General features: G+C 43.4%; 2 protein-coding genes across 5 annotated transcripts; both read right to left on the bottom strand.

Moving 5' to 3' along the window:
* Positions 1-199: 199 nt before the first annotated feature.
* On the bottom strand, positions 200-8,690 carry LOC117968179 (mucin-4-like). The gene is made up of 5 exons (XM_059033432.1): positions 8,624-8,690; positions 1,451-7,464; positions 1,318-1,345; positions 939-961; positions 200-287 (listed from the first exon to the last, which is right to left on the bottom strand). The coding sequence occupies exons 1-2, from the start codon at positions 8,688-8,690 to the stop codon at positions 4,817-4,819; spliced, it is 2,715 nt and encodes a 904-aa protein (XP_058889415.1). The 3' UTR covers positions 200-287; positions 939-961; positions 1,318-1,345; positions 1,451-4,816.
* On the bottom strand, positions 8,525-24,241 carry LOC117427088 (ras-related protein M-Ras-like). 4 transcript variants are annotated; one of them, XM_034045453.3, is made up of 6 exons: positions 23,951-24,241; positions 19,646-19,851; positions 15,453-15,606; positions 13,865-13,964; positions 13,028-13,107; positions 8,525-9,879 (listed from the first exon to the last, which is right to left on the bottom strand). In XM_034045453.3, exons 2-6 carry the CDS (start codon positions 19,836-19,838, stop codon positions 9,780-9,782), a joined length of 627 nt encoding a protein of 208 aa, XP_033901344.1. In that variant the 5' UTR covers positions 19,839-19,851; positions 23,951-24,241; the 3' UTR covers positions 8,525-9,779. The 4 variants fall into 4 exon arrangements, with proteins under 4 accessions (XP_033901344.1, XP_033901343.1, XP_058890052.1 ...); XM_034045452.3 differs by having other exon boundaries at positions 24,034-24,240; XM_059034069.1 differs by lacking the exon at positions 23,951-24,241 and adding an exon at positions 23,102-23,366.
* Positions 24,242-25,807: the final 1,566 nt, after the last annotated feature.

The following is a 25,807-nucleotide window of genomic DNA, read 5'->3' on the forward strand; positions in this document are numbered from 1 at the left end:
AAATCAAAAACACACAAGCTCATTCTTTTTTTCACCAAAAGAAATTTATAAAAAAAAAAAAAAAATACGAAGAGGTACTACAAAAGTGCAAGACAAAATGCAGAAGGTCAGCGATACTCGGGTCCGTTTTTATAGCACTGGTTCAAAGGACTAAGACTTCTTGCAGGCTGGTGGTCTCCTGGGCTCACTCCATTGGATGGTTCAGGTCTGGGGCAGCAGGTGCAGCAGGTGCAGTGCAGCAGGTTTACTTGGACCTCTGTCTCATCTTTCTCCTCTTGCGCTTCAGCCTGGGAGTTCATGAGAACAGTTCAACCTTCACAGCAATTTCTATCCACTTTAAAAGTTAGCAATTCATAGAAATGCATTAGAACTTAAATTAACACACGAGTGTTGTGGCTTGTAGTCTAGGAAAAGCTGGTATCTGAGCATGCATATCCCTGTCGCTCCCAACTTTAAAATTCAGAAATTAACAGTTGTGTGAACTCTATGGAGTTAAAGAAGTTGCCCTGCCAAAACTTCACACATTATAAAAGACAGGAAACAAATGTAGTACAATTCTATACACAGCGACTGATGGGGAGATACAGCCACCACTAGCTATTGTTGTACTAAACTGCCTATCCTGGTTACACTCGAAAAAAAACAGAAGCACGTTTTTTGGCCTAAACACTGTATCCATTTCCTGTGCTACTGTAATTTAATTCGGTCTAGAAAATGGATTAGGGTGATTTGATAAATCACCTACAAGTTAAAGTGAAAACGAAAAAAGAGGACAGAAAGGAGATATTGGGAGATTAACTTGTGTGGAAAACTACAATTTCTAAGGATGGAGGCTATGTTGTAAATCTTCAAAATTCTCTCCCTCAGAAGACTAGTGCAATTTAAAATCAGAGTCTGCTATAGGCTCAGAGTTTACAGCCAAATTCAGAAAACCGTACCTGCGCATGCGTTTCTTTCGCCACTGTAGAAGAGAAACAAACATTTCAGCAAAGTGCAAAAAAAAAGTTACATTTCCTCAATGTATTATTTAGCAGACCGTTTTATCCAAAGAGGCTTTTAAACAATACAACTATATAAGAATTACAGGCAAATGCAAAACACACAACTCTAAATACGCACACAATAATTTATATATATATATATATATATATATATATATATATATATATATATATATATATATAGACTTTACAAAAGGATTGAACAAGTGAGTTTTGAGAAATGTAAATCAAGACGTTTACATCATGTGTGCTTGACTTGCTTGCGTTTATTAGCAAAACACAGCAGGCCAAAATAAGATGTTAAAACGATGCTTACCTTAGCCCTCATAGTTACACGGAAGGATCTGAAAGAAAGTCAAAGTAGATATGTAAGCAAACAATCGGATGGATTACTTAAATGCTTGACTGGAATTGATTCAAATGTTAAAGAATAACAAAACTTCACTCACCCCTTCAACCGCTTACAACAACCACATAGACCGGTATCAGCTCCTCTAACCCGGACAAAGAAACAATTTATTCGCAGGTCTTTATTTATACTTGTGCGCCACCAAGTGGTTGGAGTTCAATTACTTTTCATCTACAAATGAATTAAATGTATTTTACTTTGATAAAAGATCTTCTTATTCGTTTTTTTAAAATCTTACGGTGAAAGTAAATGTAAATTGGAGGGGGGAATTTGAGAGATAGAGAGAGAAAGAGCAGTTTTATTTGGCCTTTCGCTGTCGAGTATGTTTGACTTGAATAGCGGTCTTGAAATTATGTTTTTTTTATTGTTTTTTTATATTCCCTTCAGTCACTGTGTGCACAATTGTAACATGCCAAGTTTCCTAATATATGTATCTATTTTATATGCATGTTTTTAATGTATTTTTTTTGTTTGTTTTTTTTGGCAGGGCAGCTTCTCCATAGAGTTCACACAAACGGTTTTAAAACTGATAAACATTTTAATTATAAAATTTGTGAACCGAAGGGGGTTTTGATATTTGAGAATATGTAATGCATGACCTCGCCTCTAGGTGTCTCCAGTGTGCTTTTATAGAGCAGAGCACCCTCATACACCTACTTTGTTTTCCAGTTTTTCTTGCACATTATGCAATAGTTTTTCCTATAAACTTTTTCACTGGAAAGGGGATCATTTAACCATGGTGCTAAGCAGACACTGCTTTCCCATTAGATGACACCAATTATTAACGGCACCTGTTCTAAAACTATTGCTTGATTGTGAAATGATTCACACTGCAGGCCTGCTCTCAATAATTCTTTTGAATCTTTTGGAAAAGGGAATTAAACTAAACTTATTGCACTCTTATATCCTGGACATGACTGTAGAGGAATTTAACCCTTCACATGATAAACTGATCTAACCAGGATTAATATGGTCTTTGGCTTCCCTGTGTTTGATTTTTTGTTTTTTGCAGACATCCGTAGCAATGTATTGTTTACTGTATGCAACCGTAAAACTGGGTAATTATGTTTACATTGCTTAATTAATGTCTTTATTGCCAGCGGGCATTAATTCATCAACCCTGATTAATCACCAGTTTGAAGCTTTAAAAAAACAAAGATATTAATTGAGACATTATGCAGACCGATTTGATCATTTTAATTGGGGCAGTGAAAGTGCTGAACATGTAGCAGCTAGGCAAGGAAAGCAATCTGCCTTTAACAAACACCCCCAAACACAAAACAGACCAAGGAAGGACTGGTCAGTTAATCGAAGAGGCAGCCAGCAACAAAACAATTCAGGGCTCAGGTCACACATTTCCTTCCTGGGTCAACTTGAAAACGTCTGGTCTAGGAATACAAAACACGGAGGCGCAGGAGCTGGAACTGATAGCTCTGATAAAACAAGAGGAGTCTCAGAACAAACACCACCAACTCGCTAAGTGAGTAACATCCCAGAGATAAGTGATACATAGCCATTGTCAAAAAATAGTATGAAAAACAAATGCTTTAAACCAATAAAGGGAGCAGTTTGGGTCCAGTTTACACTGGCCTTGGCTGGAACTGAAAGACCCGAGCACAGAGATTGGATCCACCAGAGCATCATGTTATGTACAGTATGTGTACAATAGAGATGCGTAACAGGTAGAATGTATGGAATTATTTGCTTTAACAGTAGCATGTAAGTCAGTTATCATTCATTTTCCTACCCAAACAGCATTTTTAAACTATGCAGTTCTTTCTGTCAAAGTCTGTTTACCAGATTTGGTGCAATCATTCTGTGTGGTTCCTATTGCAATGTTAATTAGCACCCTGCAGTGAGCACCAGCCCTGGCTTCACGTTCCCTGCTGCATTGCTAGGGCTGCTGTTATTGCAATGAAGACACTGTGGTTGATCTAGCCTGCGTTACTTTAGTAGAACTGAAGAGCAGTCTCTGAACTCTGGCACCTTAACACTGTCAGAGCCCCTGCTGTACACTGCTGTACAAAATGACAAGGGGGAAGAAATTAAATCAAATGAAAAATACTTTGAAGCTGCGCTCTCTTTAGCTGTTTAACCTTAACATTCATCTTCCAGAAGCCAACACTCAAGCCTTAAAACAGAGGGGAAAAAAACAAAAACAGAAATAAAACATTATACATTCATCAATTTGTGATTGAAATGTGCCGTCTTTACTCATTCGGATAATTTCATAAAAGATCCAAATTATTAAAAAATAATCCTCTCAAATTTCATTTTACTAAATGAAAAAAATAAAATTAAAAAAAGCATGGCTGTTGCAGCTGCATAATGTCATAATTACATTCCGGAGTGAGCATAATGTCATAATTACATTCCGGAGTGAGCATAATGTCATAATTACATTCCGGAGTCAGCATGTGATCACTGCTGCTCTGGCTCAGCTGTGTCCTCCACTTCTCCACAAATATGTTGCGATCCAGCTGCGGCTGTCAGGCTTCTATTCATTGAAGGCAGTGGAAGGCAGTGCAGTATAAACTCCTGGGATCCAGTCTTTGGCTAGATTGGCTAGGGCAGACTGTATAAACTCCTGGGATCCAGTCTTTGGCTAGATTGGCTAGGGCAGACTGGTTATTATTATTATTATTATTTATTTCTTAGCAGACGCCCTGGTTCCATGGCTTGGGTTATTTGCTTGTATTGTACAGGGGATTCATACACACTCAGTTGTTGGTGCATTCCAAGCTGCACCCTAATTTTAAACTATTGCATTTGACCTTGAGCCCATAGCAATCTATTAGCAGTGTAGTGTTTCTTTGCACTCCCAGCTTGTCTTCTTGTTACAGTGACTCGATCTGTAGGACTTGATGATGATGATGATGACAATAATAAAAGCACTTTTTCGGTTGCTCAGTTGGTTATAGAGGCCCAGTTGGTTATAGAGGCGGTGCTACTCAGTTGAGACTGTAAGAAAAGCACTGAAGCCGTCAACAGGAAAAGAAAACCAATCAATTTAAATAGTAGTACTGGCTTCCCTAGAGTTTAGAATGTGTGCTTTATATCTCAGGCTGGGTTTCAAACTGCAGCTCCGACAGAAACACGGAAGAGACTCCTGGCAGGGCCTAAAAATAAGAGGAATTCCAGCTAATACAGAAAATCATTTTCTGAGAAACTGAAACTTGGCACTCAGCCATTAGCTTCAAAAGAATCTAGGCCCTAAAAAAGGGTGCTTCCACTGTTGGCCACACAGATCCGGCCTGGTTTGCTGTATCATACCCATGATCATATAGCAGGGAGGTGTGTGCTGGAGAAGAAGCTGACGGTGAACAGAGATGCACATTGCAAGCTTTTTTCACGACTGCAATGGGCAAAAAAGCTAATTGTGGCGGCATGTGGGAGAATATAGAAATTATTTAAACAACCTGGGCTGACCCCAGAAATGGTTAATTGGCGCTGTGCAGCATATACGCGTGTTTAAGAAAATAACCAAAGTGACTGGAGTACACCCGCCAGTGCTGCACTTCACAGGGAGCGCGACTGAAGCACACCCGCCAGTGCTGCACTTCACAGGGAGCGTGACTGAAGCACACCCGCCAGTGCTGCACTTCACAGGGACCGTGACTGAAACACACCCGCCAGTGCTGCACTTCACAGGGACCGTGACTGAAACACACCCGCCAGTGATGCACTTCACAGGGACCGTGACTGAAACACACCCGCCAGTGATGCACTTCACAGGGACCGTGACTGAAACACACCCGCCAGTGCTGCACTTCACAGGGACCGTGACTGAAACACACCCGCCAGTGCTGCACTTCACAGGGACCGTGACTGGAACACACCCGCCAGTGCTGCACTTCGCAGGGACCGTGACTGGAACACACCCGCCAGTGCTGCACTTCGCAGGGAGCGCGACTGGAGCACACCCGCCAGTGCTGCACTTCGCAGGGAGCGCGACTGGAGCACACCCGCCAGTGCTGCACTTCACAGGGAGCGCGACTGGAGCACACCCGCCAGTGCTGCACTTCACAGGGAGCGCGACTGGAGCACACCCGCCAGTGCTGCACTTCACAGGGAGCGTGACTGAAGCACACCCGCCAGTGCTGCACTTCACAGGGAGCGTGACTGGAGCACACCCGCCAGTGCTGCACTTCACAGGGACCGTGACTGGAACACACCCGCCAGTGCTGCACTTCGCAGGGAGCGCGACTGGAGCACACCCGCCAGTGCTGCACTTCACAGGGACCGTGACTGGAACACACCCGCCAGTGCTGCACTTCGCAGGGAGCGCGACTGGAACACACCCGCCAGTGCTGCACTTCGCAGGGACCGTGACTGGAACACACCCGCCAGTGCTGCACTTCGCAGGGAGCGCGACTGGAACACACCCGCCAGTGCTGCACTTCGCAGGGACCGTGACTGGAACACACCCGCCAGTGCTGCACTTCGCAGGGAGCGCGACTGGAGCACACCCGCCAGTGCTGCACTTCGCAGGGAGCGCGACTGGAGCACACCCGCCAGTGCTGCACTTCGCAGGGAGCGTGACTGGAGCACACCCGCCAGTGCTGCACTTCGCAGGGAGCGTGACTGGAGCACACCCGCCAGTGCTGCACTTCACAGGGAGCGCGACTGGAGCACACCCGCCAGTGCTGCACTTCACAGGGAGCGCGACTGGAACACACCCGCCAGTGCTGCACTTCACAGGGACCGTGACTGAAACACACCCGCCAGTGCTGCACTTCACAGGGAGCGTGACTGGAACACACCCGCCAGTGCTGCACTTCACAGGGAGCGTGACTGGAACACACCCACCAGTGCTGCACTTCACAGGGAGCGTGACTGGAACACACCCGCCAGTGCTGCACTTCACAGGGAGCGTGACTGGAACACACCCGCCAGTGCTGCACTTCACAGGGAGCGTGACTGGAACACACCCGCCAGTGCTGCACTTCACAGGGAACGCGACTGGAGCACACCCGCCAGTGCTGCACTTCACAGGGAGCGCGACTGGAACACACCCGCCAGTGCTGCACTTCACAGGGAGCGCGACTGGAACACACCCGCCAGTGCTGCACTTCGCAGGGACCGTGACTGGAACACACCCGCCAGTGCTGCACTTCACAGGGAGCGTGACTGAAACACACCCGCCAGTGCTGCACTTCACAGGGAGCGTGACTGGAACACACCCGCCAGTGCTGCACTTCACAGGGACCGTGACTGGAACACACCCGCCAGTGCTGCACTTCACAGGGAGCGTGACTGGAACACACCCGCCAGTGCTGCACTTCACAGGGAGCGTGACTGGAACACACCCGCCAGTGCTGCACTTCACAGGGACCGTGACTGGAACACACCCGCCAGTGCTGCACTTCACAGGGAGCGTGACTGGAACACACCCGCCAGTGCTGCACTTCACAGGGAGCGTGACTGGAACACACCCGCCAGTGCTGCACTTCACAGGGAGCGTGACTGGAACACACCCGCCAGTGCTGCACTTCACAGGGAGCGTGACTGAAACACACCCGCCAGTGCTGCACTTCACAGGGAGCGCGACTGGAGCACACCCGCCAGTGCTGCACTTCACAGGGAGCGCGACTGGAGCACACCCGCCAGTGCTGCACTTCACAGGGAGCGCGACTGGAGCACACCCGCCAGTGCTGCACTTCACAGGGAGCGCGACTGGAGCACACCCGCCAGTGCTGCACTTCACAGGGAGCGTGACTGGAACACACCCGCCAGTGCTGCACTTCACAGGGAGCGCGACTGGAGCACACCCGCCAGTGCTGCACTTCACAGGGAGCGCGACTGGAGCACACCCGCCAGTGCTGCACTTCACAGGGACCGTGACTGAAACACACCCGCCAGTGCTGCACTTCACAGGGACCGTGACTGAAACACACCCGCCAGTGCTGCACTTCACAGGGATCGTGACTGGAGCACACCCGCCAGTGCTGCACTTCACAGGGACCGTGACTGAAGCACACCCGCCAGTGCTGCACTTCACAGGGAGCGCGACTGGAGCACACCCGCCAGTGCTGCACTTCACAGGGAGCGCGACTGGAACACACCCGCCAGTGCTGCACTTCACAGGGAGCGTGACTGGAGCACACCCGCCAGTGCTGCACTTCACAGGGAGCGTGACTGAAACACACCCGCCAGTGCTGCACAGGGTATTTTCTGTATGTGATTCTCAGCTTCTGCTTTACTGTATGTCTCATCTCTTGCAATCAAACCATTTTTGATAGAAAATCCTGTTCTGTTAATCAAAGGTCACAGCAAATGCACAAGCACTTCAACTAAAAAAAGAACACTGTACAGTATTAATTCACAGCTTGTGCCGTCAAGGGAACATCCAGCCTCCGCTCTACTACAAAATCCCAAGCTCCAGTTCATTTTGTTAAACATTTTCTCCCGAGGGTCTGTTCCTGTTCTCACGTTGTCTTGTTATATTCCCTTGGGGACGTATAGCTTTGTTTGCTTTTTAAATAACGAGCCTGTGTATCACTACCTCAGAATTTGAAAGACGCTGCAGAAAGCATTTAGAACTGAGGGATGACAGGTGTGGGTTCAGGTCCCATCTCCATAGCACATGGACTTCACAGTCTGAGCCTCGGGCAAAATAACTGTTTACCATCCAGCACTTCGGTTCCACCCACATGTAACACCACACAGTACTAAGCCAGCTTCCCTGTTGGCTTATGTGGAGCAAGCAAATCACCAGAAAAACATGTGGTCTACACAGAAGGTGGGTGGGTTATGTCATAAGCCACGGCTGAATAGAATGTGATCACTACACTTATTGAGATTTAACCCAATTTTACATAGGTTAGAGTAGGCAGGGTTAGGAAAACAAGGACCCAGGTAAAACCGCACTGTACAGTACAAGTGCATTGGGATGATTACCCCAGGGTGTAGATGTAGTTTTGTTGTACAATATCTGCCTTTGCTGGACGTGCACAAATGGAAATATGAAATAGGTTGAAATGTTGCAAACTCATGAATAACTGCTGCTCCATGCACTGTACGACCTCAGCACGGATTAAAACAACCAGCTGCTTTTGTATCCCCCGCTGTTATGAACTGGAGTGCCAGTTATAAAATCACAACTGAAACTGGATGGAGTAACGAAAAAGGAATTTACTGATACAAAAAAAACGTTCCAAGCTTGTTTGGAAACCCCATGCCTCTGAACCTCATCTTGGTCCCAAACACAAACCGAGCACACCCAGTATGTAAGAGGGAGGCTCAGCTGTGTGGGTTGCACCGTCAGCCAGTCCTGCCATGAGGTAGGGCTCCTGTTACAGAACACACGAATGATCACTTGCTTTTACTTTATCCCATCATGTACTGCAAACAATCTGGCATGCCTTCAAGGAAATTGGACTAAAATGCAAACGATGTCAGAGAACAACAACAAAAACAAGACTATTAATAATAGAACAGTTGAGAGGTTTGGGAGTCACATACATAGAAAGAAACACAGTCCTTTGATGTCAGCTTTACCTTATTTACCTTTTTTTTTTTTTGCATCTCATACAAAATATCAGTATAGCTATGAAAGTCTGTTCTGATCTCATTTAAAAACTTTTTGCGGTATAGTATTTACTTCAAGAATACTTTACACCATCTTGCGTCATCACTTTAAAAAAATGCAATGAAACCCTTTGCACACTTCCACCACTACAATACAAAAATCCAAGTACAGTCTTGTTAGAAAACTGTGACGTTGTAGGTTGCACATTAGCAGCTTTCCAAGATTTGACACAATGTCTGGAGTCCCTGCTGGAATTCATTGTGACGTTCAAACTTCACTTCACTTCACTTCACTGTTTTTGGCACTGTTCTCAACCCTAATACAAATAGCTACATTCTTTTTTTTTTTCTTCTCCAGTGTTCGTTTACTTTTCTTCAGAGTAAAATGTGAAAACGGGGGCATTCGAATAGCAGTCTCTTCAAAACAGCTGCCCCCTGAAATGGCTACAGATTCACAAGTACAGTGTGTGTGTAATTATATAAATAAGAAAAAGATAATGCAGGTACGCAAATGTGAATTGATAAAAAAAAAAAAAATCAATTATATCAGAATGTCTCGGACTACAAATCCTTCTTCAGCTGGATAATGATGAAAAAACAAGAGGGTGCATTCGCTGTAAGGACAGTTAGACTAAATACACCTGAAATCGTTTTGAATTTTATAAAACTGGTTCAGGCATGTTACTTCGTATTTCTCTCCTTGAGGAATACTGCATCGTGAATGCTGACACTTGTCTGTGGCCAGGACAGCTCAGCTGGAGGAGCGAGACTGGCACTCTCTCTCTCTCTCTCATCCTCAGTTAGAAGCGGCAGGCACTTCCAATGTGTTTTTTGCTCTGTCACAAGATGGCACACTGCAGTCTGTGGGAGCCGCCCGCTCGCTCCCCACGCCACTTCCTTTTCTTTTTCATCTTGTGGCTTTTCTCTGGTATTTCTTGCCTAAGAGAAACAAGGAGCCGATGGTTATTTGTTTTGGATTACTTTCTCCATTCTTCCATTTCTTTCCAACACACACACACACACACAGACACACACAGAGACAGACACACAGACACACACACAGAGACAGACACACAGTTCCATCTTTCAGAAGAACTGTCTAGAGGTATTTGCAGGTTGCTTTTTTTATCATTAGCGACATTCACTTAAATGAGATATTTAAAGGTTTTTTATGATGTATAAAATACAGTTTGCAATTCATAAAACAGTGTTTTTCAGAAAAAAATACTTTTGGGAAAAAAAAAACACATTGCTTAAAAACCTCACAGAGTCACCGCTCTGTTAACTGGGCTCACAAATAATCCAGTTTACTAAGAGCATGAGCAAAATGATCTGTTTGTTTTTGTATGCTGGCAAATAAGAAACTGTGTGTGTCCACTGAGCTTTACTGAAGAGAGCATGTTGTTTGGTTGTTTTGTGTTTTTATCAGGGGCTCCCAGCCTGTGTTTGATATCGGATACAATCTCCACCAATGAAATAAGATGGAAAGGGAAACCCAATGGAAACCATGTTTAGAAACAAAGCAAGACTTATTGTGGGATGTCTTGACTTCCTAGCATATTCCTCATTCCAGTTTTAACCCACGGAGTGCTGCAGACAATTACTCATCACATTACAGGAAACAGGGTTATATTCACATTGCTATTGAGGATTAAAATACTGTGCAGGAATCCCCAGCAAGTACTGCCACTGCCATTCACCACACCAGCCCAATCTATTGCAGCATCACAAACTTCCATTTCATTCAGGCCTCATCGGTTACAACGGTGGGAGGCATCTGATCCCAGTAATAAACACTAATTCAAAGTCTCAGTTTCATGAGTTTTTTCTTTTAAGTGACAAACTACTCCAGCTAGTTTCCCTACCCCGATTAGCACAAACCTTGGACTATCCAATGTTACTTCAGGTCAGGCTGTGCTAATCGGAATCTGTGAAACCAGCTGTTTGTGGGTTTTTTTCTTATTTTATTTTTAAATCACGCAGAACAAAAAAAAAGAAAAAAAATTAAAAAGGGAAAAAAGAAAGTCAAAACAATTTACAATCAGCAGCTAAAGAGCAGGGGCTCTCAAAATAAAAAGGAAAGGAAATAGTCAGTGTTTTAAATGAATAAATATGAACATATACACAGTTCTGATAATGCTGATATTTAAAAGCAGTAAAATGGCATTTAGATCCCTAGTCATTTAGGCAATCGATTAGACCCATCTGCGTTTAACCGATTAGACCCATCTGCGTTTAACCGATTAGACTCATCTGCGTTTAACCGATTAGACTCATCTGCGTTTAACCGATTAGACTCATCCGCGTTTAACCGATTAGACTCATCTGCGTTTAACCGATTAGACTCATCCGCGTTTAACCGATTAGACTCATCCGCGTTTAACCGATTAGACTCATCCGCGTTTAACCGATTAGACTCATCTGCGTTTAACCGATTAGACCCACCTGCGTTTAACCGATTAGACTCATCCGCGTTTAACCGATTAGACTCATCCGCGTTTAACCGATTAGACTCATCCGCGTTTAACCGATTAGACCCATCTGTGTTTAACCGATTAGACTCATCCGCGTTTAACCGATTAGACTCATCTGCGTTTAACCGATTAGACCCACCTGCGTTTAACCGATTAGACCCACCTGCGTTTAACCGATTAGACTCATCTGCGTTTAACCGATTAGACTCATCCGCGTTTAACCGATTAGACTCATCTGCGTTTAACCGATTAGACTCATCCGCGTTTAACCGATTAGACTCATCCGCGTTTAACCGATTAGACTCATCCGCGTTTAACCGATTAGACTCATCTGCGTTTAACCGATTAGACCCACCTGCGTTTAACCGATTAGACCCATCCGCGTTTAACCGATTAGACCCACCTGCGTTTAACCGATTAGACTCATCCGCGTTTAACCGATTAGACCCATCTGTGTTTAACCGATTAGACTCATCCGCGTTTAACCGATTAGACTCATCTGCGTTTAACCGATTAGACTCATCCGCGTTTAACCGATTAGACCCATCTGTGTTTAACCGATTAGACTCACCTGCGTTTAACCGATTAGACTCATCTGCGTTTAACCGATTAGACCCACCTGCGTTTAACCGATTAGACCCACCTGCGTTTAACCGATTAGACCCACCTGCGTTTAACCGATTAGACCCACCTGCGTTTAACCGATTAGACCCATCCGCGTTTAACCGATTAGACCCACCTGCGTTTAACCGATTAGACCCACCTGCGTTTAACCGATTAGACCCACCTGCGTTTAACCGATTAGACTCATCCGCGTTTAACCGATTAGACTCATCCGCGTTTAACCGATTAGACCCACCTGCGTTTAACCGATTAGACCCACCTGCGTTTAACCGATTAGACCCACCTGCGTTTAACCGATTAGACCCATCTGCGTTTAACCGATTAGACCCACCTGCGTTTAACCGATTAGACCCATCCGCGTTTAACCGATTAGACCCACCTGCGTTTAACCGATTAGACTCATCTGCGTTTAACCGATTAGACCCACCTGCGTTTAACCGATTAGACCCACCTGCGTTTAACCGATTAGACCCACCTGCGTTTAACCGATTAGACTCATCTGCGTTTAACCGATTAGACCCACCTGCGTTTAACCGATTAGACTCATCTGCGTTTAACCGATTAGACCCACCTGCGTTTAACCGATTAGACCCACCTGCGTTTAACCGATTAGACTCATCCGCGTTTAACCGATTAGACCCACCTGCGTTTAACCGATTAGACTCATCTGCGTTTAACCGATTAGACCCACCTGCGTTTAACCGATTAGACTCATCTGCGTTTAACCGATTAGACCCACCTGCGTTTAACCGATTAGACCCACCTGCGTTTAACCGATTAGACCCACCTGCGTTTAACCGATTAGACTCATCTGCGTTTAACCGATTAGACCCACCTGCGTTTAACCGATTAGACTCATCTGCGTTTAACCGATTAGACCCACCTGCGTTTAACCGATTAGACCCACCTGCGTTTAACCGATTAGACTCATCCGCGTTTAGCCGATTAGACCCATCTGTGTTTAAGCACAGATCTGAGTGCCGACTTACCGGATTACCCGGACAAGGTCATGAAATGCTTTGTCAACATTACTTGGAGGGTCCTTAGCACTCGTTTCTATGTACGGAATCTGTAAACAATGAAAAAGCAGAAAGAAACATTTCGAGAAAATTAACTCTCCTTCCAGATCTATTGGCAAATGATGAAATCAGATCTTCGATCAAAGCATGCACAGTCTCCTTACACGGGGATGCCACTGTGTACATTTGGGAGGTTTGTGGAAATCCACTGTGAGAAATACCACAAGATGATTTCAAAGAGGAATAAACTCATTCTTAAAATCACCCTTGCTTCAATACAGAGTCCTATTACTATTAGCAGTCAGCCAGGTTTCACAGCCATGCTGTGCCTTGTTTCATGTGGCCAGTCTATAGCTGCATTTCAAGTTGCCTCATAATCCTGGAAAACACCACTGATAAGAGCAACCCTTCTGTGTGTTACTGATATAATAGAATGCCGTCAAGTGCCTACATAAAACTCATATCTGTACCGACAGATATCAGGGCTGCAAAAGATTGGCAGGGAGCTAAACTGTGATTGTTGGTATGTACAAAATGCTCTGAAATGATTAAAACATTCAAATCTAACAGAAAGGTATGTTTGTATTATTTCTAGTTAAGTTTCCAGAAAATGAAATAATCTGTTGGTTAACATGCAGATCCAAATTCAATACGTTCAGGAACAATAGCAATAGTCGATCAGTAAATAAATGATGGACTTTTGAGACGGCCCCTAACTGCAATCCAGATAGTGCTATCTTTTTGATTGTGTGGATTTAGTTAACTACCGATACATTCAGTGAAATGCATGAAGCATGCTGTACTTACGTTATGTTTAGCTGCCATTTCTTTACCCTGCTCACTTGTAACTTTTTTTAAATGCACTAAATCTACTTTGTTGGCAACCAGTATCATTGGAAAGGATTCCCTGGAGAAGAGAAGAATATGTACAGGCATATCAGCATCAGGGTTAAAGAGACCCCAATTAATAACAAACACTCAAAGGGGATGTTGTGCATTGCCACTAAGAGAGGGGAATGAATACCCAATACCTGACAACAATGAACACTGCAAAAGCAGTCAGTGTGTGTAGAATTAATTATAGATAGATAGATAGATAGATAGATAGATAGATAGATAAATAGATAGATAGAACCCCCTGAAATGTAATATTTCATTCACAAAGGCTCATGACAGTAGAAATGCAATGGGGTGGTGAAATGATTTTTCAAAGAAATCAGAAACTTTCTAGCATAGCGACTGGCTGTGTAAAGTTGATGCAAGCAGACTACAAGCACCATGGCATATCTGCTTCACACAGGAACAGCACTAGAGGAAATACTTCCTGATCCGCTTCACACAGGGACAGCCCTAGAGGAAATACTTCCTGATCCGCTTCACACAGGGACAGCCCTAGAGGAAATACTTCCTGATCCGCTTCACACAGGGACAGCCATAGGGGAAATACTTCCTGATCTGCTTCACACAGGGACAGCCCTAGAGGAAATACCTCCTGGCTGACAGAAATCACTAGGCTGCACTTCTGCAAGGGGCACACAGGAACAGACTGAACAGCAAGGTCTCTTATAGAGCAAAGCACAATCGATTCTCAAAGCTCCAAATTTACTCCAAATTATCGTTAGCAATTTTTGTTCTTCTGAAAACCACACTGATTACAATTAAAAAATAAATAAAAACAGCTTCATACCATTTCCAAGCCCTAAACAAAACGGCAGTTGTTTAACATTACTGTAAGAGCTTTTCGGTTTGGAGTAGGTAGTATTGAGAATCAGTGCTTCAGGCAGGTATTTGGGATGCTAAACAAAATTTAAAGCTGATAAACAGGTCTGAACAGTGTGTGTGTTCATTCTGCTACTTTTCCAATCAACGTGCTCGAAGCTTGCTTTGTCTGTTCATACCTGTCTTTGACTCAGAGAATGAGCTGGTGGAATGGGTCAACGTGCTCGAAGCTTGCTTTGTCTGTTCATACCTGTCTTTGACTCTGAGAATGAGCTGGTGGAATGGGTCAACGTGCTCGAAGCTTGCTTTGTCTGTTCATACCTGTCTTTGACTCAGAGAATGAGCTGGTGGAATGGGTCAACGTGCTCGAAGCTTGCTTTGTCTGTTCATACCTGTCTTTGACTCAGAGAATGAGCTGGTGGAATGGGTCAACGTGCTCGAAGCTTGCTTTGTCTGTTCATACCTGTCTTTGACTCGGAGAATGAGCTGGTGGAATGGGTCAACGTGCTCGAAGCTTGCTTTGTCTGTTCATACCTATCTTTGACTCTGAGAATGAGCTGGTGGAATGGGTCAATGTGCTCAAAGCTTGCTTTGTCTGTTCATACCTGTCTTTGACTCGGAGAATGAGCTGGTGGAATGGGTCAACGTGCTCGAAGTTTGCTTTGTCTGTTCATACCTGTCTTTGACTCGGAGAATGAGCTGGTGGAATCGGTCAACGTGCTCGAAGCTTGCTTTGTCTGTCACCGAGTACACTATGAGGAATCCATCGCCCGTCCTCATGTACTGCTCCCTCATCGCGCTGAACTCCTCCTGCCCAGCAGTGTCCAGCACTGGGGGAGAGAAGAGAAGAAGAGCACCATGAAGAGAGCCTGCCATTCCAAATAAAGCATGTCCAAGCTGTACAGCCTGTCCATGAGCAAGTGTGTTAGGAGGACTTACCACAGAGAAAGCACACCTGCAATCACTTACACTGGGTTCCTGTGTACAGTACCTGGCTGAGCCAGAGGCAAAGGCAAGCACCATACCCGGAAGTTCTATTCCTCTAATTTCATTGCAAATGATACAGCACCCTCCCATACAGAATTTAGGATGTTAGGTTCAATTGAAAGGCATAGAGAGTGATGATGCAGAATACCAGATTCAACAGCTTTGTAAATCGTAAGTGCTGTACATTGCAGGAGAACTGGCGCCTTTGATGCTTACAAACTGCGGAGGTAAACTCTGAACGGAAGATCAGTGCCTTTCATTGAAAATTGAATTAACGATGCTCAAACTCATGAATGCTTTTCAAAACACACTTGCAGGTGCTCCTTCAGTGGTAGTGAGGTTTAGAGCAGGGCGCTTGATCATACCGCGTGGAACAGGGGTTTCAAAGAAGGCTGGGGACTGGGCAGATGAGGTGACCATTACTTTTACATTACAGTAGCTGTAGTGTCTCATACAGGTCTCAAAAGGTTATACATACAAGCCAATTGTGAAAATATGTCAGCTAAAGATATTTCCTAGAAAATAATTTCGTAACAAAATGATGTTCAAAAACAGCAGATCATCCCTTTCTTCTCTTTATACTGCTGTAAAGAGTAGTAATTTCTATTGCTGCAATAGCAGCAGAAGTGTCACTGGCCTCAAAAACAGAAGGAGCCTGCATGTTTTCAAGGGTGTTGCCAAACCTGCCATTAGCAATAGATATCGCAGAAGACTAAGCTGTGTGAGACTGTATTAAAAAGGCACTTAAATAATCAGCTGAGAACATAAAGTATGTGTTTTCAAAGTTCAGTGACTAACAGCTTTAAATAACCCCTTTGCAGATGATCAGTACTACTGGTGGGAGATAACAGAAAGTGCATTGTGTTTTACATGCTGCAGGGAAACGCAGAACTGGATTTTCAAATTAATTTGCCAATTCTGCTCCCTTGTGAAGGGATTTCCTGAAGATGAGTTGAATTATATAGACTCTGCCTCCTGCATTTTCTTTTTTCAATCACAGTTTTATATGCAAGCCCACCATGTATGTATAGCAATAAACATGCAAATGAATACTTCCTATACAAGTTATTTTAGTGAACTACTGTTCTTGCAAGCATCTTATTTTCTTTTAATCAGCGTTAGTATTTTATAATTAGTCACTATGCATAACATAAGAATATTTATGAATGAGAGGAGCCCATTCGGCCCATCTAAACTCGTCCAGTTCCTAGAGACTGATTGATCTCAGAATTTTGACAAGTTGGGTCTTAAAGGATCCAACAGGACTAAGTAGCCCATTCCATCCCCTCACCACTCTCTGTGTGAGGAAGTGTCTCCTTCAGCAACATGACTAGGTAACCCATTCCATCCCCTCACCACTCTCTGTGTGAAGAAGTGTCTCCTTCAGCAACATGACTAGGTAACCCATTCCATCCCCTCACCACTCTCTGTGTGTAGAAGTGTCTCCTTCCCTTTGTTCTAAGTCTACCTCCACTTAGTTTCAACTGTGTCCTCTGGTCCTAGTTTCTGTACTTCACTTAAAAGTACTGGTTTGGGTTAACTATGTCAACCCCTCTCTGCTTCTTCTGTTTTAACCAGCTCTGTATCCACTCACATGCACTAGCTTGGATTCCCACAGACTGCAGCTTGAGGATTAGCCTTTCACGTGGCTCTTTGTCAAAGGCTTTTTGGACGTCTATGATGTCATCACCTCTTTTTGTCCATCGTTGCAGTGACTTCTTTGAAGAAGTCTACGAGGTCGGTCAGGCAGGAGCGCCCTTTTCTGATGCCATTGCTGTATAGATTGCTGTAGAGATACTTGCCTAGTTTCCCTCTTACGATCGATTCCATGGTTTTACATGCTATGGAGGAGAAGCTGATGGGTCTGTGGTTTCCTGGCTCTGCCTTAACTGGATAACTGGCTGCCAGGCCCGAATAACAAGGCCGTACAGCATGAACAGTTGAATTGTAGCAGCTGCCACGTCACTCCTCAATACAATGCAATTCCACCACATGATTCATGTAGTTCCAGGTTTTTGTTTTTTTTTTGGTTTTTTTTTCCTGTAACACTGTGTAACCCCTGAGAGTTAGTTAGGTCCTGCTTTTCATTAGGTGTTTATCACAGAAGCAGAACAGACAGGCTTGAAGAAAGTGGGTTTAACAAATTAAAGTTAGTCAGTTATTTTGTGAGACAGTTTCATTTTTTTTTTTTTTAAATTAATGAACTGTTAACACTTAGCTTCCCAACATGTTAAGTACCTGTAGCGTTTCATACTTTGGTAAATAAAGATATTCAGCTGCACACTATTGAGGTGTCTGGGGAACTGGGCCTGCGGTCAGTATCTTGTGATGATCTACAGTAAGTGGGGTTAGCACACACTTCACTTTCTTAGCTGATAAAGTCCAGAAATGTTACTTTTATAAACAATACTGGGAATGTTTTGATATAAATCTCAAACAGCAGGCCGGTTTGTTAACTGTTGCAAATCCTGTAAATACTGACTATGACCAGGATCTTGTCAATTGGAATTGTTTTATATTTATTTTGTTATGCTTTTAATTTTGAATTACTGTTATTAGGATTGTTTGAAGGGTTTTTATCCTGTTTGAATGATTTGTCTCTTTTTTCTCCCATTAGTTTTATAATGTTATTTCTTGCCTTGACACCCTTGGTAAATGAGATGTATATCTCAAGGGTTCTATATCCTGGTTTAATAAAATACATTTGAAAATGTGAAATTGTAACTTGCCTTTGAGATAAAGCAGGACAATAAACGCCAGCAGAAGAAAAAACAAACCCATATCAGTTACTGCAGCCCAACCCCAATGTGACCCTCCCAACCCCAAATCAGTTACTGCAGCCCAACCCCAATGTGACCCTCCCAACCCCAGATCAGTTACTGCAGCCCAACCCCAATGTGACCCTCCCAACCCCAGATCAGTTACTGCAGCCCAACCCCAATGTGACCCTCCCAACCCCAATGTGACCCTCCCAACCCCAATGTGACCCTCCCAACCCCAGATCAGTTACTGCAGCCCAACCCCAATGTGACCCTCCCAACCCCAATGTGACCCTCCCAACCCCAATGTGAACCTCCCAACCCCAGATCAGTTACTGCAGCCCAACCCCAATGTGAACCTCCCAACCCCAGATCAGTTACTGCAGTCCAACCCCAATGTGACCCTCCCAACCCCAATGTGACCCTCCCAACCCCAATGTGACCCTCCCAACCCCAGATCAGTTACTGCAGCTCAACCCCAATGTGAACCTCCCAACCCCAGATCAGTTACTGCAGCTCAACCCCAATGTGACCCTCCCAACCCCAATGTGAACCTCCCAACCCCAGATCAGTTACTGCAGCCAAACCCCAATGTGAACCTTCTAACATCCCACTGATAGACGTGCATGCAAGCAAGCATGCTGGGTGTTACTTAAAACACATCCTTACCTCATCCAGGAATTATCTGTGTTTAATCTGATGTGCTGCAACAGTAAATGCTGTTTCTTTTCATTGCATTTCATTTATTTACTGTATTGTGCAACCTGTTTTTAGAACTATAGCGCTTAATATGCATATTAATAAGCAACTTAATATGCTTAGCAATGCTTACCCATGCTTTCACTGTGCTTTATTACACTTTGCTGTGCTTTTACTATGGGAAACTTTTATAACGGATCCTCAGTACGCCTTTTAAAAAGTACTACATAACAAGAACTATGATGACAGTGTGCAAATACGTTCTTCTAACACTGCATGCAATTTATCACATTTGCTGTTTGTTTTGCCATTTGGTACCTTATTAAATCTGCTATACAGATATCAGCACCATAATTAAAATCCTAGGGCTATCGAGACACCTGTGAATAAGGTTAGATTATGGTGTGCAGATAAAGGAACTCACCATCAAGTATTGCCCACTGCCCATCGATCTCTGTGTGTTTCAAATAGGAGTCTTCTATCGTCGGGTCGTAATCGGGAACAAAGATCTTCTGGAAGAACTGAATGGTAAGCGCGCTTTTCCCAACGCCCCCGTCCCCCACCACCACCAGTTTGTAAGTAGGAAGGTTGTCGCTTGGAACCGCGCTCGTTGCCATGGCTACAGTACACCTGCAACACAAAACACAGCAGGACAATTAACCTCCTCCTCCTGGGAACCTGTTTTCATCAGTCTGCAGTGAGTATTTCTGATGTCTCTATTAGCCAACGGAGTAGAGCTTTCCATGGCTCTTCAACCGCACCTGCTAAACTGTAACACTTTAGAGTTAGAGGTTAAAAAACAAAACACATCACACTGTGCACCTTGCTTGGCTGTAATGAAGCACACATAAGCCAGTCTCATTATGAGGGTTCCCTAATGCATGTTGGTGTGGCAGGAACAATCTGAATGCATTCCAGATGACTCGAGCCATTCCCTGTACATGCTACAGAAAGGGAGCTTTTCTGAGCCTTCAGCAGGGCAGCCAGGAAGCTTGGTCTAGACACATAGATTACTGTACTTTGCAATTGTGGCTTTTCCTTGGCTTTTGCAATAATATAATAATGTTTTGCAATAAAGACAGAATGTTCCCTGTTGTTTTAATGTTCAGCATTTATTCAGGTGGCTCATACTGAAGTTCCTGCATTTTAGATATGCCGTAGTATAAATAGTGTCATGGCACTCCACAGAACGAGAGCCAGAACACAGTAGACAGCACCGTTGCTCAACTCCCACGCCCTCGTCAAGCTTTCAACGGGCCTCATTTCAAAAAACAGCTTCTCCTCAATACGTATCTACACATTAAACTCCCAGCAGTCCGACAGATCATCCTGATGCTAATTGATGTTCTCAATAAAACAGCTTTGTGATAATACCCCGTGGGTAAAGACTGACAAACCCCTAGTAAAACGCTCTCAGCCCTGTAGGAAACGGCCTCATACTTTGACAAGTGCTTTTCCTTCAGCACACAATGGCAGGAAACAGGCAGCTTCCTCTCGCAACACAAGCAACACAAGCAACAGCACACCAGAGCCAAGAGCAGGAAGAGCAATGCTACTCCTGGGAACTGCAATTAAAGCAAAACCATCCATTAAGAGCAAGATCCTAGCGAACACCGCCCCGAGCTCACAGTACTGTCAATGAGCCTGCTTCACAAACCTCACAGTACTGTCAATGAGCCTGCTTCACAAACAGTACTGTCAATGAGCCTGCTTCACAAACCTCACAGTACTGTCACTGAGCCTGCTTCACAAACAGTACTGTCAATAAGCCTGCTTCACAAACCTTTCACAGTACTGTCAATGAGCCTGCTTCACAAACCTCACAGTACTGTCACTGAGCCTGCTTCACAAACAGTACTATCAATGAGCCTGCTTCACAAACAGTACTGTCAATGAGCCTGCTTCACAAACCTTTCACAAAGTTTTGTAAAATACAACACTTACTTAGCCTGTTGTGTTCATCTCTTACTTGTATTGTAACACTTGAAATGTATTTGCTTACGATTGTAAGTCGCCCTGGATAAGGGCGTCTGCTAAGAAATAAATAATAATAATAATAATAATAATAATAATAATAATAATAATCTCCACCCCACCCCACAAACACTGTGAAATGTATTTAGCACTAAAAAGGTTCAAAGTATCCTAAACTCATGAATCATGCAAAACAATTAAGCATCTGTGGGATGAAACTGAATGTTGCATTGGTGGCCGCGATCCTCTGCCTACCTCATTAAACCAGTTACTGCTGAAGGTGTGAACCCTGCACGACCATGCCATGGCAACTCCAGGTCGACACTGCAGCACAGATGGGCAAACCTGGCATTACAGAAGTCACTGAAGTTAAGCTCCTTGTGCTTCGGTCCTCTCAGCTCTAAGGACTGGATAGAAGCAGCAGTAGTACAGAGCTAAAAATATACAACACCTTCTGTCAATTTACAATATACTACTGAAGAGCAGCCAGGATCTCACTGAATTAGAATGCACTACTGTACTGAAGAGCAGCCAGGATCTCACTGAATTAGAATGCACTATACTACTAAAGAGCAGCCAGGACCTCACTGAATTAGAATGCACTATACTACTAAAGAGCAGCCAGGACCTCACTGAATTAGAATGCACTATACTACTGAAGAGCAGCCAGGATCTCACTGAATTAGAATGCACTATACTACTAAAGAGCAGCCAGGACCTCACTGAATTAGAATGCACTATACTACTAAAGAGCAGCCAGGACCTCACTGAATTAGAATGCACTATACTACTGAAGAGCAGCCAGGATCTCACTGAATTAGAATGCACTATACTACTGAAGAGCAGCCAGGATCTTACTGAATTAGAATGCACTATACTACTGAAGAGCAGCCAGGATCTCACTGAATTAGAATGCACTACTGTACTGAAGAGCAGCCAGGATCTCACTGAATTAGAATGCACTATACTACTGAAGAGCAGCCAGGATCTCACTGAATTAGAATGCACTATACTACTGAAGAGCAGCCAGGATCTTACTGAATTAGAATGCACTATACTACTGAAGAGCAGCCAGGATCTCACTGAATTAGAATGCACTATACTACTGAAGAGCAGCCAGGATCTCACTGAATTAGAATGCACTATACTACTGAAGAGCAGCCAGGATCTCACTGAATTAGAATGCACTATACTACTGAAGAGCAGCCAGGATCTCACTGAATTAGAATGCACTACTGTACTGAAGAGCAGCCAGGATCTCACTGAATTAGAATGCACTATACTACTGAAGAGCAGCCAGGATCTCACTGAATTAGAATGCACTATACTACTGAAGAGCAGCCAGGATCTTACTGAATTAGAATGCACTATACTACTGAAGAGCAGCCAGGATCTCACTGAATTAGAATGCACTATACTACTGAAGAGCAGCCAGGATCTCACTGAATTAGAATGCACTATACTACTGAAGAGCAGCCAGGATCTCACTGAATTAGAATGCACTATACTACTGAAGAGCAGCCAGGATCTCACTGAATTAGAATGCCCTTTTCACTAACACTGAACAGTTAACAGTACAGTGCTGTACGCTCCTATTTATAATTTGAGGTTTGTGGTAAATTGGAAAAAACTACTGGGTTTATTTGTACGTTGGCCACAATGAGCCCTGTTTCTATATATTCAAGGCACGATGGGTTATCTATTCGGTTTAGCAAAACACTCACGACACAACTAAGGCATTCAAAGTCGTGGGCGCATGAACTCGTTCACCTCATCATGTTCACTGCCTGACTAGCTGCACGTAACAAAGCTTGGTTGTATCACATCACTGTATTACAGACTACTGTGTCAGCTTTCAGCCACGGCCACTACACTGCCAACAGCTACATTTGTATTTTACACTCACCGAAAACAAAACACGGCCGCTATATACAGCGCAGCACTGTTAGAACAGCCCCACGGAGCCCCTTCTAGGATTGCTCATAACTCCCGCTGCTGCTGCACGGTGCCTCCTTGTTTATTGCTGAATTCGTTTCCCTGAAACCTTGTTACTGTTGCCAAGTGGACACAATGTGCAATTTTAATATCGGTTCAATAACAGCAAGCCTTTCTGTTAGTAGCTACCGTCGCACGTCACGCTGCGTGCTGAAACGGCGTTCACGGAAGACACATTGGGATTTTGGGTTACCATTCGCTCGCTGTCAGTCAATAGCAATGAAAAGCATAGCGCAGTGTGGGCCTATTGATTCAGTTCAAAACAAGCCATTTCTAAATACACAACTGCGCCTTTCATTTGCGGTCAGCGAATTAGGAATAAAAAACGCACTGTATAAAGAAAAGTAAAAGACATTTGCACAGTATTTTACTCTTCCGGTTTGTTCTTACAAGTGCTGTGCTTGTCTAGTAATAACAAATACACAAATTACAAGTACAGAGTGGTTATGAATTACTAACTGAAACATCACAGTAAGGGTTCTGTACCAAACATCGTCCATCGGGAGAGTTTCGTTTTTATATAGCCTAAACCTTTTAAATAATGTTGCAACTTTGTTTTGTTTTACTCTATTTATTTATTTTACTTTGAACTTAATAAAACATAGAAGAAATACATTGTATGTATTGCTGTTACTATTATTATTATTATTATTATTATTATTATTATTATTATTATTATTATTATGATAATACAATACATAGTTAAAAGATTCTCAACAACACAGCAAAACCCCCGTTGAAAAATAAAAGCTGAACATACCAGAAACGTAGTAGCGTTCATTCCATCCTCCATCATTACTCATAGTATAGTAAGGTAGCTTCTTGAACCAATAAATAACTTACCAAATTACAGTATGCAACAGCAACCCGATTAACCCCTCCCGAAACCTGCTGGAGCCATCACATAGCCTCCTTTCTTTCACCAGAAGGGCATTGTCTGTTTAAACATGCAGATAATAATAATAATAATAATAATTTTAATAATGATAATCCCGTCTCAGAACTCCAACCCCAGGGCCAGCCTCTGGTCTCCGCAATGAAACGAACACACACAATTCTTTAAATTGCACCAGTTGACACTATAAATAGTACGACCTCATAGGGGTGCGCTGTGTCCCGCAGGCGTGCATCGCTCAACGGCGCTCGTCATACAAGGAGTTTCCCTGAAACATTGCATTGATTTATTAGGAACGGTAACTGTATTTCAGGGATCAGTGTGTTTCTTATGGTATTATGTCCTATTACACCGACGTTTGTTAAACCGGGAGTACACTAACTGTGGAAAGTGGACTGTTCCATCCTGCTGAGCCCGGTCGACCCTGAAATTTAAGGTGGACTACAGTGTCAAACGTGGCTTCGGGTGCATTTAAGGTGCCCGGACGAACAGTACACTAGACAAGGCTTTAGTCCTGCTAGAATATTGTTTTCGAGTCCCCCCCTCTATGCTCCGTTATAACAGTAAACATGTTAGAAAATAAACCAAAAGGATTTAAAAACGATACTACCACTTCGTTTTAAATTTTATAAATGAAAAATTAAACCCACCGAAATGTTGCCAGCAACCAAGAAAATGTCCCTCTTAATATGTATCATGTTTTTTGTGCTGTTATTATTATTATTATTATTATTATTATTATTATTATTATTATTATTGTAATCATGTTGAGTGGTGACAGACATTAAAAAAAAAAAAAATCTTTACCACGGACAAACAAAACAGACCGTGATAACTCTTGCCGCAGGCGTGCGTGTGCGTGTACGTGTACGGACAAGTTGCGACCCCTGATTATTATTATTATTATTATTATTATTATTATTTCTTAGCAGACGACCTTATCCAGGGCAACTTACAATTGTTAAAAGATATCACATTATACAGATATCACATTATTTTTTATATACAATTACCCATTTATACAGTTGGGTTTTTACTGGAGCAATCTAGGTAAAGTACCTTGCTCAAGGGTACAGCAGCAGTGTCCCCCACCTGGGATTGAACCCACGACCCTCCGGTCAAGAGTCCAGAGCCCTAACCGCTACTCTACACTGCTATTATCACTCAGTGACAGTTATGTCTCATACTGTATATGCAACAGTGTGAAATGCAGTATATGCTTACAATACACACAGTACATTGTAACATCTCCCTGTAGACCGTACCTCACTCATGGTTCATAACAGACACTCTCTGTAGACAGTACCTCACCACTCATAATGAACCCTACCGAGTCACTGAAAATCAATGGTGAGCTCAATCAGATGAAAGGGAACTGAGACACAATGAAAAGGCTACACAGCTACCCCCTTTTTCTTTTTTAAACCAAACATACTTGTTTAAATAATGTTATAAATTCAGTGGCACTGCTGAGTTCTCATCTTTGGTTAGATCAAAATCGTTACCGATTCACGAAGCTGAACTCGCGGGTTATTTAAAAATGTTCTGATGAACTGAATGTGAGCACGACACAGTTCCAGACTGATGCTAAAGCCAGCTACAGTCTTGTGAATATTCATGCAATCGGACCTAGAAGAACATTCTTTAAATAACTCACGAGTTAAAGCTTTGTGAATTGGATGATGTACAAAAGCCACCTCATTTTTAACTGTAACTATATTG

Source organism: Acipenser ruthenus, chromosome 11 (assembly GCF_902713425.1).
Source record: "Acipenser ruthenus chromosome 11, fAciRut3.2 maternal haplotype, whole genome shotgun sequence".
Lineage (NCBI taxonomy): Eukaryota > Metazoa > Chordata > Actinopteri > Acipenseriformes > Acipenseridae > Acipenser > Acipenser ruthenus.